This window comes from Triplophysa dalaica, chromosome 8 (assembly GCF_015846415.1).
Source record: "Triplophysa dalaica isolate WHDGS20190420 chromosome 8, ASM1584641v1, whole genome shotgun sequence".
Lineage (NCBI taxonomy): Eukaryota > Metazoa > Chordata > Actinopteri > Cypriniformes > Nemacheilidae > Triplophysa > Triplophysa dalaica.
The window spans coordinates 12882288-12898952 of NC_079549.1; the positions used below are offsets into that span (position 1 = coordinate 12882288).

General features: G+C 39.4%; 2 protein-coding genes across 10 annotated transcripts in view; one reads left to right on the forward strand and one right to left on the reverse strand.

Annotated features, from left to right (window-relative positions):
* Positions 1 to 24: 24 nt before the first annotated feature.
* On the reverse strand, positions 25 to 9275 carry rubcnl (rubicon like autophagy enhancer). Of its 3 annotated transcripts, none has more exons than XM_056755011.1 (13): positions 9177 to 9275; positions 7428 to 7521; positions 6541 to 7263; positions 6270 to 6435; positions 5445 to 5499; positions 5233 to 5362; positions 4837 to 4970; positions 4161 to 4225; positions 1378 to 1616; positions 1090 to 1151; positions 748 to 901; positions 552 to 642; positions 25 to 332 (listed from the first exon to the last, which is right to left on the reverse strand). In XM_056755011.1, exons 2-13 carry the CDS (start codon positions 7428 to 7430, stop codon positions 226 to 228), a joined length of 1929 nt encoding a protein of 642 aa, XP_056610989.1. In that variant the 5' UTR covers positions 7431 to 7521; positions 9177 to 9275; the 3' UTR covers positions 25 to 225. The 3 variants fall into 3 exon arrangements, with proteins under 3 accessions (XP_056610989.1, XP_056610987.1, XP_056610988.1); XM_056755009.1 differs by having other exon boundaries at positions 9140 to 9196; XM_056755010.1 differs by lacking the exon at positions 9177 to 9275 and adding an exon at positions 8569 to 8740.
* Positions 9276 to 9452: 177 nt separating this feature from the next.
* The window catches only part of lrch1 (leucine-rich repeats and calponin homology (CH) domain containing 1), a 42225-nt gene continuing 35012 nt past the window's right edge, over positions 9453 to 16665 (forward strand). The window contains exon 1 of one of the 7 annotated variants that reach the window (XM_056754130.1): positions 9453 to 9925. In XM_056754130.1, coding sequence (XP_056610108.1) covers positions 9697 to 9925 — 229 coding nt within the window. In that variant the 5' untranslated portion in view covers positions 9453 to 9696. The remainder of the gene's footprint in view (positions 9926 to 16665) is intronic. The other 6 variants (XM_056754129.1, XM_056754132.1, XM_056754131.1 and 3 more) reach the window with 6 other exon arrangements.

Here is a 16665-nt window from a genome sequence, read left to right on the forward strand (position 1 = left end):
TCAGTGATATTCTGAGGATTTCTTTTTAATAACTGGTAATGCTATTTATTTATTGAAAATACACCAATGATTACAAATCATACATTCATTTGTGGTTAACAAAATAAACAAAAATAATACATAATACAGTAACAAGTCAGAAGTTTACCACTGTAAGTTATTTAACAGTTATAAAGCTACCAACAGATAAGTGTCCACAAAGCATTAAATGCAGCATTAAAGGTTTCATGTATTTATGGCTTCCTGCTGGAGCTTCTTTCGTTTCTGTAGTCTGGCACATTTGGGACATGCTTCATCACGGAAACATGAGATGTGGAAACAGGCTCTGCAGTCTACAAACCAGAATGTACAGGTCATTTTATGTAATAAGTGGCCAAAAGATCAACTTACTCTTATTGTGTTCTCATCTTACACTGCCTGCTAAATGATTTACGCATATATGAAAACAAAGATGGACCGTAAAATTGGTTTAAAATGTCTCAAGAGCAAAGCTACTTTCAACTTTTATCATAATTATCGAAGTGTTTAGGAAAAGTGTGTTGGTGTCTGACCTTGGCAACGAGTGCATGTGTCTCTCTGGAAAGGGAAAAGCACATCCGTCCCGTGACAGAACTCACAGAGAAAACCTTTTGCCTGACACAGCTGAAGAACAGAGACAGAAGCTGGAATGAATCCTCTCATGTGCTGTTTAAACATGAACTAATTAAGGAGTTAATAATGTAGGTCTCTTAACAGTGACTCTCAGACCTCACAAGTTTCTATATGTGCTGTTGCAGACTGAAAAATGGCTTTTTCTGCGATCCAGAGTTGTCCCTTTTTCACCCTGATGAGGTCATCCATTGAGATGAGGTGCGGTTCCTGCATCAGGTGAGCAGGTAACTGTTCAAAGTCAGCAAGAACTCTGTCACAGAGGAAAAGATGTAGTACAACCAATTAGATCAGTTAGAACAAGCACAACCATTGGAAAGTTGAATCCTGTTTATAAACACTGAAAGTTGCATTGTATGATATTAGCGTAAGATATAAAATTGCACATCTGAGAATATGCATCATAAATCTCGAAAATAGACAAATAGAGAGACAATTCACCCAGTTGATAGTCTGCATGTGCCTAGAAGCTTTTTGCTGGACATTAGTTGCTCATGTAGATCCTTATGTGAAAATAAACGTACTATTAATGTAATTTAAGCACAATAATTTTTATACAATACAATAAAAGGAGCATTAACCCGTTTTATAACAGTTAGTTTACAAAAAAGACCTTCATGGACATATTTTTGTCTTATTAACATGTTAATCAGTTATTCCTTTAGTACACATTTTCAAAGTGCTCTATAAATTACTGAATCTAATTTAAAGTTTAAATGAACAACTCACTCTGAATCGCTGTAACTCTTTGGCCTGGTTGTAAAGGTTCTTTGCCACACTTGCAAGTTTGAAAAGCGGTTGCTGCCGTATGGAGTCAAGCAGCTGTCTGGAGAAATTGCAGACCGGATACTTAGAAAAATCCCAGTTACTCAGAATCCGACCCGGAATCACTGATTCCTCACCACCATGGCAACCATCACAAAAGTATTTTCCCAGGTAGTCACAATATCGCAACTTCTTTATGTACCCTTAAGAGAGAAGAGCAGGGGATTAATGATACTTAGAGGAGAGGAAGTGCAGAAATACTCCTGTGAAGCACATGCTGCATAGTTTAGTATAATAATGGGGAATTTGCGCTGCTTTTGTTTTTTTGGACTTCTCATCTGCATTGAATTATTTGCAACCTCAATTTTTAGGGCAGAAACCCATCAGACAATTCTGTTTTAACCATGGTGTAGTTTGATGGATTATGACTTTTTTAACAGAAAGGAAACAAAGAGTTAGTGCGAATGGAGTTTTATCAAACACAATAAACATTTCCATAGGTTCACCGCAAGGCTGTGTATTATCTCCCATTCTGTTTATACTCTACAAAAAGGATTGTAGGAGATTAAACGATACAGTGATCTGGTAGAATATGCAGATGACACGGTTCTCCATTCTTTGCTTTCCTACCCAGAACAGGAAATTGGTTTACAAATTAAAAACGCTTACACTTCAATAGAAGGTCATCATTGATGCATTGGTAGATGTAGTTGAGGAGTAAAAGTATTTAAGAACTATTATCGATAATAGGTTGAAGTTTGATCAAAATACAGATGCAATTATTAAAAAGTCTAACCCAAGGTTGTTTGTGCTAAAGAAACTTAACTCCTTTTATTTACAAAGAGTTGATCTCATGTCTTTTTATAATTCCTTTGTTGATAGTGTTTTGTCTTTTTCTTTTATCTGCTGGTTCACAGCATTGTCTACAAAGAATAAGAATTGTTTGCAAGGTGTTGTGAATATGTGTTCAAAAATCATGGGCGTTCCCCTGCGAAGTATTACATCTTATTTTGAACAGCAAGTGCTGAGGATGACTCATAGAATATTAGGAGACAGGACACATCCTTTGCATCATCTTTGACTATGTCTACGTTTATGTAACCATTTGTAGCTGGTATTTTCTTCCTGTTTTGTATGGTTTTGTATCCTAATACAGTTGAAAGAAAAAGTATGTGAACCCTTTGGGCTTACTTGGATTTCTTCATAAATTGGTCATAAAATGTGTTCTTATCTTCATCTAAGTCACAACAATAGAGAAACAAAGTCTGCTTAAACTAATACCGCACAAACATTATACGTTTTCATGTTTTTATTGAACACAACATGTAAACATTCATAGTGCAGGGTGGAAAAAGTATGTGAACCTTTGGGTTTAATAACTGGTTGACCCTCCTTTGCCAGCAATAACCTCAACCAAACGTTTCCTATAGTTGCAGATCAGACCTGCACAACGGTCATGAGAAATTTTGGACCATTCCTCTTTACAAAAGTGTTTCAGTTCAGCAATATTCTTGGGATGTCTGGTATGAATCGCTCTCTTGAGGTCATGCCACAGCATCTCAATCGGGTTGAGGTCAGGACTCTGACTGGGCCACTCCAGAAGGCGTATTTTCTTCTGTTGAAGCCATTCTGTTGTTGCCGCCCCAAACCATGATGCCCCCTCCACCATATTTCACAGTTGCGATGAGGTTTTGATGTTGGTGTGCTGTGCCTTTTGTTCTCCACACATAGGGTTGTGTGTTCTTTCCAAAAAACTCAATTTTGGTTTCATCTGTCCACAGAATGTTTTGCCAGTAGTGCTGCGGAACATCCAGGTGCTCTTTTGCAAACTTCAAATGTGCTGTAATGTTTTTTTTGGACAGCAGTGGCTTCCTCCGTGGTGTCCTCCCATGAAGTTCATTCTTGTTTAATGTTTTCCTTATTGTAGATTTGTCAACAAAAATGTAAGCATGTGCCAGAGATTTCTGTAAGATTTTAGCTGACACTCTAGGATTCTTCTTCACCTCATTGAGCATTCTGTGCTGTGCTCTTGCACTCATCTTTACAGGACGACCACGCCTAGGGAGTGTAGCAACAGTGCTGAACTTTCTCCATTTGTAGACAATCTGTCTTACTGTGGACACATGGACATCAAGGCTTTTAGATATACTTTTGTAGCCCTTTCCAGCTTTATGTAAGTCAACAATTCTTGATCGTAGGTCTTCTGAGAGCTCTTTTGTGCGAGGCATGGTTCACATCAGACAACGCTTCTTCAGAACAGCAAACTCAAAACTGGTGTGTGTTTTTTATTGGACAGGTCAGCTTTAATCAACACATCCAATCTCATCACATTGATTGGACCCCAGGTTGGCTGACTCCTCGCTCCAATTAGCTCTTGGAGAAGTCATTAGCCTAGGGTTTCACACACTTTTTCCACCCTGCACTATGAATGTTTACATGTTGTGATCAATAAAAACATGAAAACGTATAATGTTTGTGCGGTATTAGTTTAAGCAGACTGTGTTTCTCTATTGTTGTGACTTAGATGAAGATCAGAACACATTTTATGACCAATTTATGAAGAAATCCAAGAATGCCCAAAGGGTTCACATACTTTTTCTTTCAACTGTATGTATTGTACTGTAGTGTGAAATGTTGTTTGTGTATGTGAAGCACCACGACAGTTTAAATTAAATTGCCCCAAGGGGATTTCTAAAGCTCCTAACATCATTTAGTCATTAGTCAACATAAACGTAGTCATTACTTACTGGGCTCTACTTCAGTGCCACAGCCTGCACACAGGAAATGTTGGGAAGCAATGACATCTCTGCGTCTGGGAAAAAATCTTAACTTAATCATTGCCCAAATTGCATCAGTTGCACCAGGAAAGGATTGCTAACACTTACAGTACAGGGAAGAGACTTTGTGACTGACATGTGAAGTAACCAAACAAATAATTTAGCTTTTACATGCCATTAAAAGAAGAGTTTATTAAACAATTTATCCATCTCTGCATAGATGTTTGCCTAAGAGCTTGCCTAATGTTTCATTTTCCAGTTGTGTGTGCCAAATATATTTTGCATGCCATCTGAAACCAAGCTTTCATTTACAGTAGCCAACTTGCTTTCATTAAAGGGATAGTTCACCCCAAAATGTGAATTCTGTCATCAATTACTCATCCTAGTGTCATTTCAGACCTGTATGACTTTCTTCGCAGAACACAAAACAAGATATTTTGAAGAATGTTGGTTACAAAACAACGGCGGTCCCCATTCACTTGTATAGACACAAAACCAATGCAAGAGAATGGGTACCGCCGTTGTAAAGTAATACAGGTTTGAAATGACAAGAGAGTGAGAAATTGACAGAATTTTCATTTTGGGTGAACTATCCTTTCAACAAACCCATACAAACAGATGGTGTGTATGCGGTGGTCTTTCTCACCTGTGTGTTGGTTGGACCCAGAAGATGATTACAAATCTGGGTGGAGCCCATGTAAATGTTCCTCTCATTCTACTCTTCTGTTTAATCTCCTTAGTTAAACTGATCCCGTCCCCTGCTGTCATGGGGGAAGAGTACTGCACAAGAGACAATTCAACAGATAAATAGAAAATAAATAATCTTAACAAAATGTAAAACCAGTCTCTAGCATATCTAATAGTGAGGAGTGGACCACTTCAAATGTCTTCACATGTCAATGTCCACACCAATTTCTCTACACATGACAGAGGCGGAGAGGAGGTCATGCCCCCTCCACCCTGATACGAACAGTGAGTATTTTGTGGCTGCACCTGCGTGCGCTAACCGCCTGAATGTGTGTTGACGTGTAACCAGCCTCACTTCCTGTAGAACAATGTTGAGGTTGTCAGGGTTTTGCAGTCGCTCAGAGGGGAACCACTGTTTCCTGAACCCTGACACCAGACGATGAGCTAAATGTTCTGCAGAGCATGGCATGTTGGAGCTCTGAGGGCTGCAAAGAGCAAATAAATGCAAATGGGGATGAAGATGAGGCATCATAAATTAAATGCAATAATAAAAGGGGCAGTGCATACCTCTGAAATGAAGCCAGGCTGTATCTGTTTGAAGGTGGTTTGTGGATGCTGTCGTCTGGAACGGATAATAAATAGGAAAACAAGGGAAAGCAACATTGTTTTTGTATAACCAACAGAACATACATTAATAGCAATATTAGTGATAAGTTCACCAAAAAATAGACATTCTTTCATCATCATTTGAAACTAAGCTTTCATTTACAGTAGCCTACTTGCTTTCATTAAAGGGATGGTTCACACTAAAATGTGAATTCTGTCATTAATTACTCATTCTTGTGTGATTCCAAACCTGTATTTGACTTTGACTGTAAATTACTTTCTTTTTTCTCTAAAACACAGATAGAAGATGTTTTGAAGAATGTTGGTAACCAAACAGCACTGTCTCCAAGTCACTGACTTTCATGAACACAAAATTCATGAAAACAATTCTCAAAATATCTTATTTTGTGTTCGACAGAAGAAAGTCACATACAGGTTTTTAAATGACACGAGTGTGAGCAAATGGTTAAGGAATTTTGATTTGGGAAAATATCAATAATACGTTTCTAGTATTTTGGGCTATGACTAAACACAAGCACTATTATATTATTTTTAAGTAATCAGAATTTTTTTTGTCATTTTTAAGTAATCTGAATATTCAAGCCTGACTAATACTTTACCATAAACAGAAGTAAAAATAAAATGATGACCTACAGTATAAGTTTTAAACACATCAAGTCAGCAAATCTGATTTTTTTTTATTACCACATCACACGGATGTGTCACATGGATGAAACAGAGTTTTGTAATGTCCTCCATTGTTGCACATAATGTTTGTTCTCTTACCCTCAAACCCACTGTCAAAGGAGGGAAAAGACTCTGTCTTTGTAGTGTACTGTGTTTCATATTTGTCCTGACAAGGATTGCTTTTTAACTCTTTCAGACACACAACCCATTTTACAGACTCCATCACTTCCAGCACCATATCCACAACTACAAAATGAGCATTTTCCTACACACAAACACAGATGTACATACAAAACATGCATTAATAATATCATATCTCTTGTGTAAAAACACAATCTTAATTTTCTGTAAGAAACGGTCTTTACGTTACCTGATCCAAACTGCACCCGTGGATGTCATCAAAGGAGTGTGCATCAATTAATGACACATGTTTCCTAGCATATCCTGAGTTTCTTTGAGTAGATGCTGGTGGGATGTCAGAGCAGGCTCTTCTTTTACCCCTCGGCTCTAAACCAAGCTTTAATGGAACCCTCGACCTTGCAGCAGGTGCAGAGCGGCTGAGAATTGGAGTCCTCTGGGAGACAGGTGATATTCTGCCTGTAGCACATTTATTTTTAAGGAAGTCTGACTGTTCTAAAATGTCTATGGGTGATGAATCTTTGATTTTATGTGACACAGATGTCCAATCTTTGTCGGACACTGATGACGGTTCCTTTAGTTTTTCCGAGGGTGTGAACTCATCCAATCCATGAGGATTTGAAATGTTGGATTTTGCAGTTATGAATGGAGAGGTGGATAGAAAAGATGTATCATAGGTAGTCGTGGTCAAACACAGAGTGGAGGGAGAAGCCTGTTTTTCTGTCTTAAGCTCTGCATCACACCTCTTGCGGGATACTACAGGACTGCTCCGGGGTAAATGGTATTGTTCCTCTGGATCGGGCAGGTAGGAGTCCCATTCACACCCCTTTAGTCCACTTTCATTAATGTCATCATAAGTGCTGTCAGATTGATTTTCATTCAAATCAGAGTTAATCAACCAGCTCGCAAAGTGCTCCTTTCTGGTGGTGATGCTGCTGCAACTACCGTTATTTGCCTGCAGGAAGACAGAGGAAAAAATAGGCTCAGATATACAGGGAAAACAAACTTAAAAATCTAGTTAAAATTATTTATAACCTGAAATCTAGCCTAGCTGAAAATAAAACATCAGAAGACGAGTGTGAATATGGGGTTTATAATAAAAAGGAGAAAAAAACTCACCATGTCGCATTTTAATTAAATGAAACGACAAGACAAACTATCCTTTCGTTTGTGAAATGATCTGATCTGTCTTCCACGCTTTCACTTCCTCAGTCTGTAAATATATGAAATAGAACATTGGTTTAGAGAAGCAACAGTGTTGCACTTGCTTGAGTAGATGACTTTGTTCTCTGTTGCATCTGGGGCATGTCTTAACTGTTTAATACAATAAATGTTTGTTTAATAATTTTAATCAAATATATATATATCAATAAATGCAATGTTGACATTTATTATAGGCCTTATGTAAGTTATTATTATTAGATATGATAATTACATAATTAATTTTTAATCCGCCATACCTTTATTGAGCGATTTTATTAAACAAACTTTACGTTTTACCACTTTGTGCAGAATTTCTTTCTTAATTTTGTATTTTTTATGTTGATGCTGTAAAAACTTAAAGGGAGACTTCACCCAAAAATTAAAATTCTGTCATCATGATGTCATCTGTCATCATCAAATGCATTTACGCACCTTCCAGTTGTTCCACATTCGTAAACATTGCTATGTTCTGGGAAAGATATTTGGAAGAATGCTTATAACCAAACATATATTGCCCCCCATTGACTCCCATAGCAGGAAAAAATACTTCATTGTTTTTTTTTGTTCAGAAGCCATTTTGAATAATGTAGGACAGCAAACAGTTCTGGGGCACTTTTCACGACCATTGTAATTTTTCCTGCTATGGTAATCAATAGGGGGCGTAATCTGAATTTTAATTTTTTGGCATGGGCGTAATTCACATTTAACAGTAGGGGGGGGGACAATACACATAAAATTTCTCAAGAGCAATTTTTAAAGGGGACACAAATAATACAGTAAAAAAATTACTAACTACGACTCAAAGCGACAATATGCATTAGGTTCGTAGGTAGACCTGAAGTCATATTATAACTTAACTGAACTGTCACATACTGTAATACAAGTGAACAAAAAAGCTTTTTTCTATTTATATATTTTTTGTCCTTGTTGTGAAGACAGGAAACAAATATAGAAACACACTACCCATGATACTACATGTTAACAATGAGTCACGTTTTAAACACTTGTTATCCTGGTTTACACTGCAACATCGTCTGACAAAGTTACTGTACATCACCATTAATGCGTGGTTGTTATTTTCCCCTGTAGTGCACTGCCTCCTCCAACAAACATTGTTCATGTTAGTGTAGCCAAACAGACAGTCAGTAACAGTGACAAATGCTTCAATTCATTAATCGCCCGAGTTTCAGTAAACTGAATGTTTGGCGCACATACTGCACACAATAGATGCTGACAAAACGACCTTCTCCAGCTGAATGAAAGCTGTGCACCTCTTGTGGACGCTAGATATAGTGCCAACGTCACAAAATTGTAACCGGTTTGTTCGCGGCTGTGTGTGACACGGGACCTGAATGGCAGGATCGGTGACTGATTGAGGCCGTTAATGTTCACATCATACCAGGTCGCCAAAAATAAAACAATGCATGGGAAACGGCTTCGGTGTAAAAGCTAACTTTAACTAGCTAACGTTTACTAGCTAAGTAACGTTTTAATCGCTAACATAGCAGATCCATGGAAAAATACATCAGTAATCAGCATCTTTTGCAACAACTAATTTATTAATGAATCAGCATCAACTATATTAAAGAGAATCACTTCATTTAAAGTGAATAAAATATTCTTCTTACTGGAGTTCAACAACCACTGTGGAACTGAGCCGCATACCTGACTTGCATGTGTTGCGCAAAGCGCAGGTGAGATGAACCGAGCTGGCAGTGGGCCAAACCACTGTGAGAGGCAGGGGGTGGAAAACATTTTTGCGTTTGTATTTTCTTCTAATTCGTTTAGGAAAACATAAATGTATTTATGATAATAGAGAATGCGAGTTTAATTGATTTGGCGGGGGGGCAACTCTCGGATCGAGGGTGACGTGTCCCCTCCGGGATTTAGGTCCATGTTTGTGGGTGAGCTATCCCTTTGAGGCGCCTCAATTCACGGTCGAAACTTCATGCAGCAGAAACCGTCTTTGTTTTGAAAACGTGCAGCAGATGGCGCTGTTGTAAAAGCCAGCATACATTTTATTGGCACGAGCTCGATTCCATAAACAAACTGCGCAGACGCGTTGCGGACAGAGAGATAGCGCACTAAGAGGAAATTTACACACCGCTGTTGACACCAGAACATTTTCTTTGGGATATAACCACCACAAGACCTTTCGATTTGTACATTTTCCGTAGGGGCGAATATGGCGACGCTGGGACCGGAGCCCCGTCCCCACTCCCAGCTGCCTTCTGTCGCATTACAGGCGAACCTGAGCGGACTGGGCTCAAATACGAACCTGCCTCTCAACCGGGGCTTGGAGAGAGCACTGGAGGATGCGGCCAACTCCGGATTTATGAACCTCAGCACAAGAAAACTGAAAGAATTCCCACGGAGTGCATCAAACTACGACCTGACGGACACCGTTGAAGCAGGTAACTTACAACAACGAGTGTTGCTTTATTTGTGTGCGTTTTGAGCTCGCATGCTCAGAATAACGTTAGTTGTAAACTAGGGATCCCAATGGAGTGTTGCTCAGAATGTGTGTATTTTGACAACGTGTAGATACTGCATATATGTTTTTTAAACGCGTGTGTTAATGTACAGAGAACACTATTGTAAAGCAGATGCTGTATACGGGACAGATGAAGAGATGCACAGACACCCTGCATCGCTTTGGATTGAGCATATATACAGTATGGTACAGAACCAGAGTTATCGGGACTGTCAATTTAAGACTTATATGTCCACAAACTAAGCTTTCTGGGAATCACATATGACAGGCGAGAGATTTAAGTTCCACATGTGAGGTGAGGACATTAAAATGAATTTCTAGTGAAACAGTTGTAGTATCAAAAGGCTCGTGATCGTGAGACACACACGCACACACACACACACACACCAGTTGTTTACTCTTCGCACTGCGTGAATGATTAACTAGACTAGAGCCTATTAACTGTCATATAAAACACTCGTGAAAAACACATTATTTCGTCAAAGCGACGCAAATAACATGAATACATTCAAATCTGCTATGATGACGTAGTGTCAGTATGTCATCATAATGAGCGTCGGCGGGAAACGCTAAGCGGGAGATGTGCTTCCGTTCCCCGTGAATTCCTTCGCACTCCCTTCAGCTCGGAGCAGGGCAGGAGAACAGCTAAAATAGGAAACAGGAAAGGGCAGACCGTGGAAATGGCAAATTCCTATCGTTCTTATAACCTCTTCTTGGTGTACTTTAACTCAGTTCGTCTGGTATGACGTCCGTTATGACGTTTATTTGGCATGTAAAAAGCAAGTGATCTGATCAAACATGAGAAGGATCATTCTACAGATGTCGACCCCCCCCCCCTCTCTGACCCTCTCTCTGAAGACTCTGTTATGTTTGAACTATGTTTCGGAGGGCTACAAGAGATTTTATGACTTAATAGTGACACCCTTTTATACAACTGTGCTACTCTTAAAGGTACACAAACAATTTTTTAGTGTTTTTAATGTTAGGTTTAGTAAACCGGCTAGTTCAGGTGTTCTGAACTGAATTTTACTCTCGTTTCTGCAAAGTAGGCCAAGATTTCTTAGCAGTTGTTTTCCTTCGGCTTTTCTTCTGATTCAAGATAATTCAAGTTGGGACATGTTGGCCTTACAAACACACATTCTCTCATTGGTTCTCACTCCCACTTCACCATCTTGTGGGAAGAATGTCTCGCAGCGTTTCACAGGTGCTGGGTGTTTTCCACTGCTTATAAAACCCCCCATTTATTTATATTTATTATAAGGTCATCCGTTCTCTGGATAAAGAATGCATCACAACCTGCTGGTCTTGACCATGCACAGGCACTGTATACCAAAAAAAAAGATAACAGAAGAAAGCAGAAACGCGTGGTATGTTGCAGAACTGTACTGAAACTAAGGGAGTTTTGCAAAAATGGTCATCATATTAAGAAGTGTGTCTATAAAATTCCACAACTGAATTGAAAGTGAATGCATGTACACAGTCATATAAGTTTGGGAGGAGCCTGATTGTTTGTCCTGTCAATCATCAAGTGTATACAGCATATAACCTGTTAGACATAGATTGCCGATCACACAAATAAATGGATCGGTCTTATGATTTCCATTGGGTTACAGTTAAGTAAGGAAGCTCTGTCGCCCCCACCCTCATGATGTCATTCAGTTCGGTCTGTTGCCTCTAGCTCTCACAACAATGCTCCGCTGCACAGCTTGTGAAACGATGTGTGTGATCCTGTGATTATCCAGAATCCTGAGAGAGAGATGTTGAATGCATTTTTATGTACTCAATTATGTAATGGATGAGTGACCATAAACCCTCACACCCCCGTGTGTACACCCACATGTAATGCCACCGCATATGACCCCGGCCTCAACCCTCTTATAACAAATAAAAGATGCTCTTCTGAATTTGCTTTAAAAGTGAAGAGGAGACATCCTTTCTGTCACTCGCTCACTCTCTCACCTCCTACTGCTATCTGCAGCCAACCCACGCATGTACGTTCAATAGCACGCAAGCTCAGGCGCACACAGAAGCTTTATTAGACATGACGCGTATTTAGGTTTCCGGTCTTTTTTGGGGGGCCTTTACATCTTTATATGGATAGCACAGTGGAGAGTGAGACAGGAAATTATGGGATGAGAGAGGGAAACAGGAGTCAGGAAAGGACCATGAGCTGGGACTCGAACTCGGGTCGCCCGAAGAATTGCTGGAGGAGTAAAAAAACCCAGTCAAACACAGCAACACAAACTCTCTTCCACATGACAGCTTTTTCAGTGCGGGTGTGCAAACACAAATCCCCTCTCTGACAAACGAGTCATGTGTTTTGTCGTATACGGTCAGGGTTTCATTTCAATGTGACAGCTACTAATGGGATCAAAATATACACCGGGGGGAGATCGTCTTTAACTCCAGACCAAATAATCTTTTTAACCTATTTTCTCTGTGGTGCTCTTGTTCAGAATGCTTGGGTGGGTGGATGCAGGGTTGTTTTAGGCTTAGTTAAGAGAATTATAAAGTAGTTCCACACACAGTTTAACATACCCAAATACAGTGTATGTGTAGAAGTTCTTCTTATCTCTTGGCAACACTATTTTGGGTAAACAAACATGCATTAAAGATGCATTGCACCAACACCTTTTAGAATGATTGCTAACACTACGTGGCAACATCCCTCGAACCGTTGAAAAGTCCAAAAGACTTACTGATGAAAATAAAATCAAAGGACTTGAGAGAAGAAACAATGCAAAAAGAGACCTGCAGTTACATTACATTAAAGGTCCTGTGTGAACATTTTTTGAGGGTCTATTAATACAAATGCAACATAAGTGCTTTCGAAAGGGAGGAGGGAGGGGTGGAGTGAGCCGTTCATCGCGATTCGCAACGCTAGATGTTGCTAAATTTCAAACACTGGACCTTTAACACTTTTACATAAAATCATTTGAAGCGGTTTGTTACCTCCATAATCCATATATATTTTTAATGCGTTTAATGTGTCAGTAATGCCTGCATTTAGACTCCGTTAGAACTATATCAGTGAAACTAATTTATTATTTCAGCTCAGAGACGGTTTGGATTCCTAAAAAGGGATTGTGTGTGTGTGTGTGTGAGAGAGAGACTTAATTTAGGGCATCTCTGTCCTGAAGGGTTTTGGCTCCCCACACTGTGTGGCTCTCTTTAACCTACAACATGTTTCTTTGGGTTAAGCTGGAGTTTCACAATGGTTCTGTATAGATTTGACTGCAGTGACTTGGGAGCTGTGTGACTGTCCTGAAACCAGCTGGTTACAATTCTGACAACTGAAAAAAAAAAAAAAGAAGGTTATTGCAAATAAACAGAAGAGAGCAGCACCGGACTCTCCCCTTCTCACACACATAGGCCTACACTGGTGGGCTCACGATCTACCCGTCATTTCACATGAGATATAACAACTAGGAAAAATCTACTTAAAGTACTTGTAAAAAAAATTGCTTGCGTGTCTCAAAAACTAGTCACAAAATGCGACCATTTGGTTGCAGTCTGGAGCCCTGACATTGATGGGAGCAAAGGTTGGCAACCAAGAGTTGCAACTTACTCTGCAAGTTGCGCCTATTTATATAAAGTAGGAGGAGTTGGATCTGAACCTCGCCCCCTGGATCTTGTGTTCTGGAGTGAGGACCATCTTGTGCTAACCGAACACTATTTGCATGCTCATTAACTTTATGGTTATGACTTTATATCTACACCAGACATGAGTTTGTTTAAGACATTCTGTGATGGGGCTAACGGATAAATATGCAAAATAACTGCTGACTTGTTATGTGCAATATTGTGGAGAGAATGAAATGGAAAATCATACAGTTGGTTTAGTTGTCTGGGTTATTATTATTAACATAAATTTAATATAACATAGATTATTAAAGACATTTCTATTTAAATAAATGGTAGACGTAAACAAGAAACAGTGCACACATCCATTGTCATTTTATTATTATTATGAGAAAATATGATCATAATTTAGGCTGTGCAGTTGCTACTTTGTTGAAAAGCATCTTAATGCAATAAACATTAAGATAATTAGATTTAATTAGCCAAAGCATTGTGAGATTTTAGATGGGTGCAACAAGACAGGTTTAAGTGTGTTAGGAAAGGGGTGTGTACATGCATGTGTGTTTCCCATGTTTCTCCAGGAGGAAATGGGCTTCTCTGCACGTGTTGTCATACAATGAGTCAGGGAGGAGACAACATCCTGCCTCTGTCTTCCAGAACAAACCTGTGTGTTTTGTGCTTTTATACTAGATATTATAATAAATACATGGGCATCTGGTCATGGGTCAACATGAAGTTATAAAGTATAGCTTAATGAATCAGAATGTACATTAAACGTATGAACCCTCTCTTTAGAAGAGTAGTTCACTTAAAAGTGGCATTCTTTTGGTGTTTTTGAGGCTTTGATTATGTTTCACATATTTTCAAGTATTTCACCGCTGTCCCTCTTCTAACAAAACGACTGGTTTTCTACTATATAAAGTCCCTCCTTCCGAAACGCTCTGATTGGTAAAGCTGACCCGGTCTGTCATGACTGGTTCCCTACTTGTGTGTACGAGTCTGTCTGACGATGTCCCACCCATACCATATCAATGAGCTACCGCTTCTCAGGCTGTTGTGATTGGTCGGTGCCCCTCTCAGTGCACGTGTATTCATAAACTTTGGCGTTTAGCAATAAACAGTAAAACAGCGTCAACTTCTTTTTATCAGTTAAAAACATGTGGATCGATTAAAGTGTAACGAAGGTCTGCTAGTGCATGTGCAGAAGTGTTAGTTTTACCTTTTTATATTGGACTCGGGTTGGATAATAAAACTAGCAGATTGACCAGGAGAAGCTCAGGCAAATGTTTACAATGTCCAATAACCAAACACTACTTCAGCGTAGGGTTGGGCGATATGGCCAAAAATTCATATCTCAGTATTTTTGCGAAGGAATAGCAGTATACGGTATATATCCGGTATTTTTTACCAAAAGAAATAAATGGTTACTCGAAAATCAAAGCTTTTATTAAACCTTCATTTGAACAGTTTGTGAGCAAAATAAAATGCAAATGCAGGGTTTTCCCACCCTGTTTACAAATAAACAGCTTCACAACATATTTTAAATTATATAAAATATTTGATAAATAAAATACAGTACAGGGTTTTTCCTCCTACTTAACACTGTATACAGCTCTAGTGTGCTGCTATGCAAATAACAAAATGAACAGAACCATAAAAAACATAACTACTTAGAGCTTCAGCTATATGCTCCCTGGTATGGTCCTGGGGAAAATAGCTGGTTTGAAGACACGCAGTTTTCATTTCCCAATCTTCAAGTAAATGAACTGTCAAACTCATATATGGCTCGCATGTCCTGCTTGACCATAAATCGGTTGTTAGCGGGAAATGAGACACTTTTGCGAGCCGCTCGGAAAGCTTCCGTCTGACTTCACTGTACATTTGTGGCAGAGCTTTTGTTGCAAAGTACTTGCGACTGGGAAACTGTAATCTTGGGTCAATGGTTTTTAGCAGCGTTTTAAAACTTTCTTGTTCCACTGTTGCAATAGGAACCATGTCTTTAGCAATGTGAAAAGCTACCGCCTTAGTTATATCGCATAACTTGCGACTTTTCTTTTCGTAAGGCACACTTCGGGTAAAATAAGCTTCCAGATAGCTTTGTTTCGGGACAGATGTTTTGAGTTGCATGGTCTTCGTGGCCGAAGTTGTAGCACGAAGTTGTAAACACTCATCATACTGCACTTTATGGTAATTTTGTAAGTGGTGGAAGATATTTGATGTGCTTCCACATTTTGATACAACGGATTTATTACATTCCCTACAGATTGGCTGTTTTTGCTTCTCATCGGAAATTTTAAATCCAAGCCACCTCCAAATGAGTGAACCATTTTTTTTTTTACTAACCAGAAAGTTTTCTGTAGTGTTGACCGGCGGCGCGTGTTCCTTCAAGTCGCATGCTACCTTGTGTGCTGGAGGCAAGCGAGGCAAGCGAACGCGATCTGGTTCGCGCAGAAGGAGCACGTGCACGGCATCAAACCATATCGATATGAACACATCGCGTGAAGGAACAGTTGCTCCAATCTGTTCCTCCAACTCGGTATACCGCCCAGTCCTACTCCAGCGGCTCTTCCTCTTCTCTAAGGAAGGCCTTGACCCTTTTTTGGCGTATTCCTTTGGGTGGAGGTTTTTCAAATACCCGGAATAGTGACATCATGTACCCGGGAAGTAAAAGGCTGTAGTCCAATTCCAGCCCTTGAAAAGCGAGTTCTGTTGAAGACAATCTATGCTCTAAAAGCAACATTAAACAATAACTAAAGTTTGAAAATTGGCATCACGGGGAGCTGCAACTTTAACATTTTCTCTTTCAAAAGTAATTTCTATTCCTATTATGGAAAGTCTATTGGGGCACATTTTTAAGTGAACTACCCCTTTAAATGTTCTTGTTTGCAACCTCTGTAAGATCTGTGTAGTGTTTGCCTCCTAAATGGAAACATTGTCTTTGATCTACTTCAGAGTGAAGTAGTGTGGACAACTGCCAGCTGTTTGTGTCCTTGAGACTGTGATGTTACCCAGATTCATCTGCCCTACATATACACCCACATTATCAGAGGTTCACCCAGACAGAAAAACAGTCCATAG

Excerpts from the sequence above, each read along its gene's own strand:
- rubcnl (XM_056755011.1), bottom strand. Across the intron at positions 6,436-6,540 it reads ACGGGTGCAGTTTGGATCAG|GAAAATGCTCATTTTGTAGT; the intron begins GTAACGTAAAGA and ends GTTTGTGTGTAG. Across the intron at positions 1,617-4,160 it reads TGGCACTGAAGTAGAGCCCA|GGTACATAAAGAAGTTGCGA; the intron begins GTAAGTAATGAC and ends TTCTCTCTTAAG.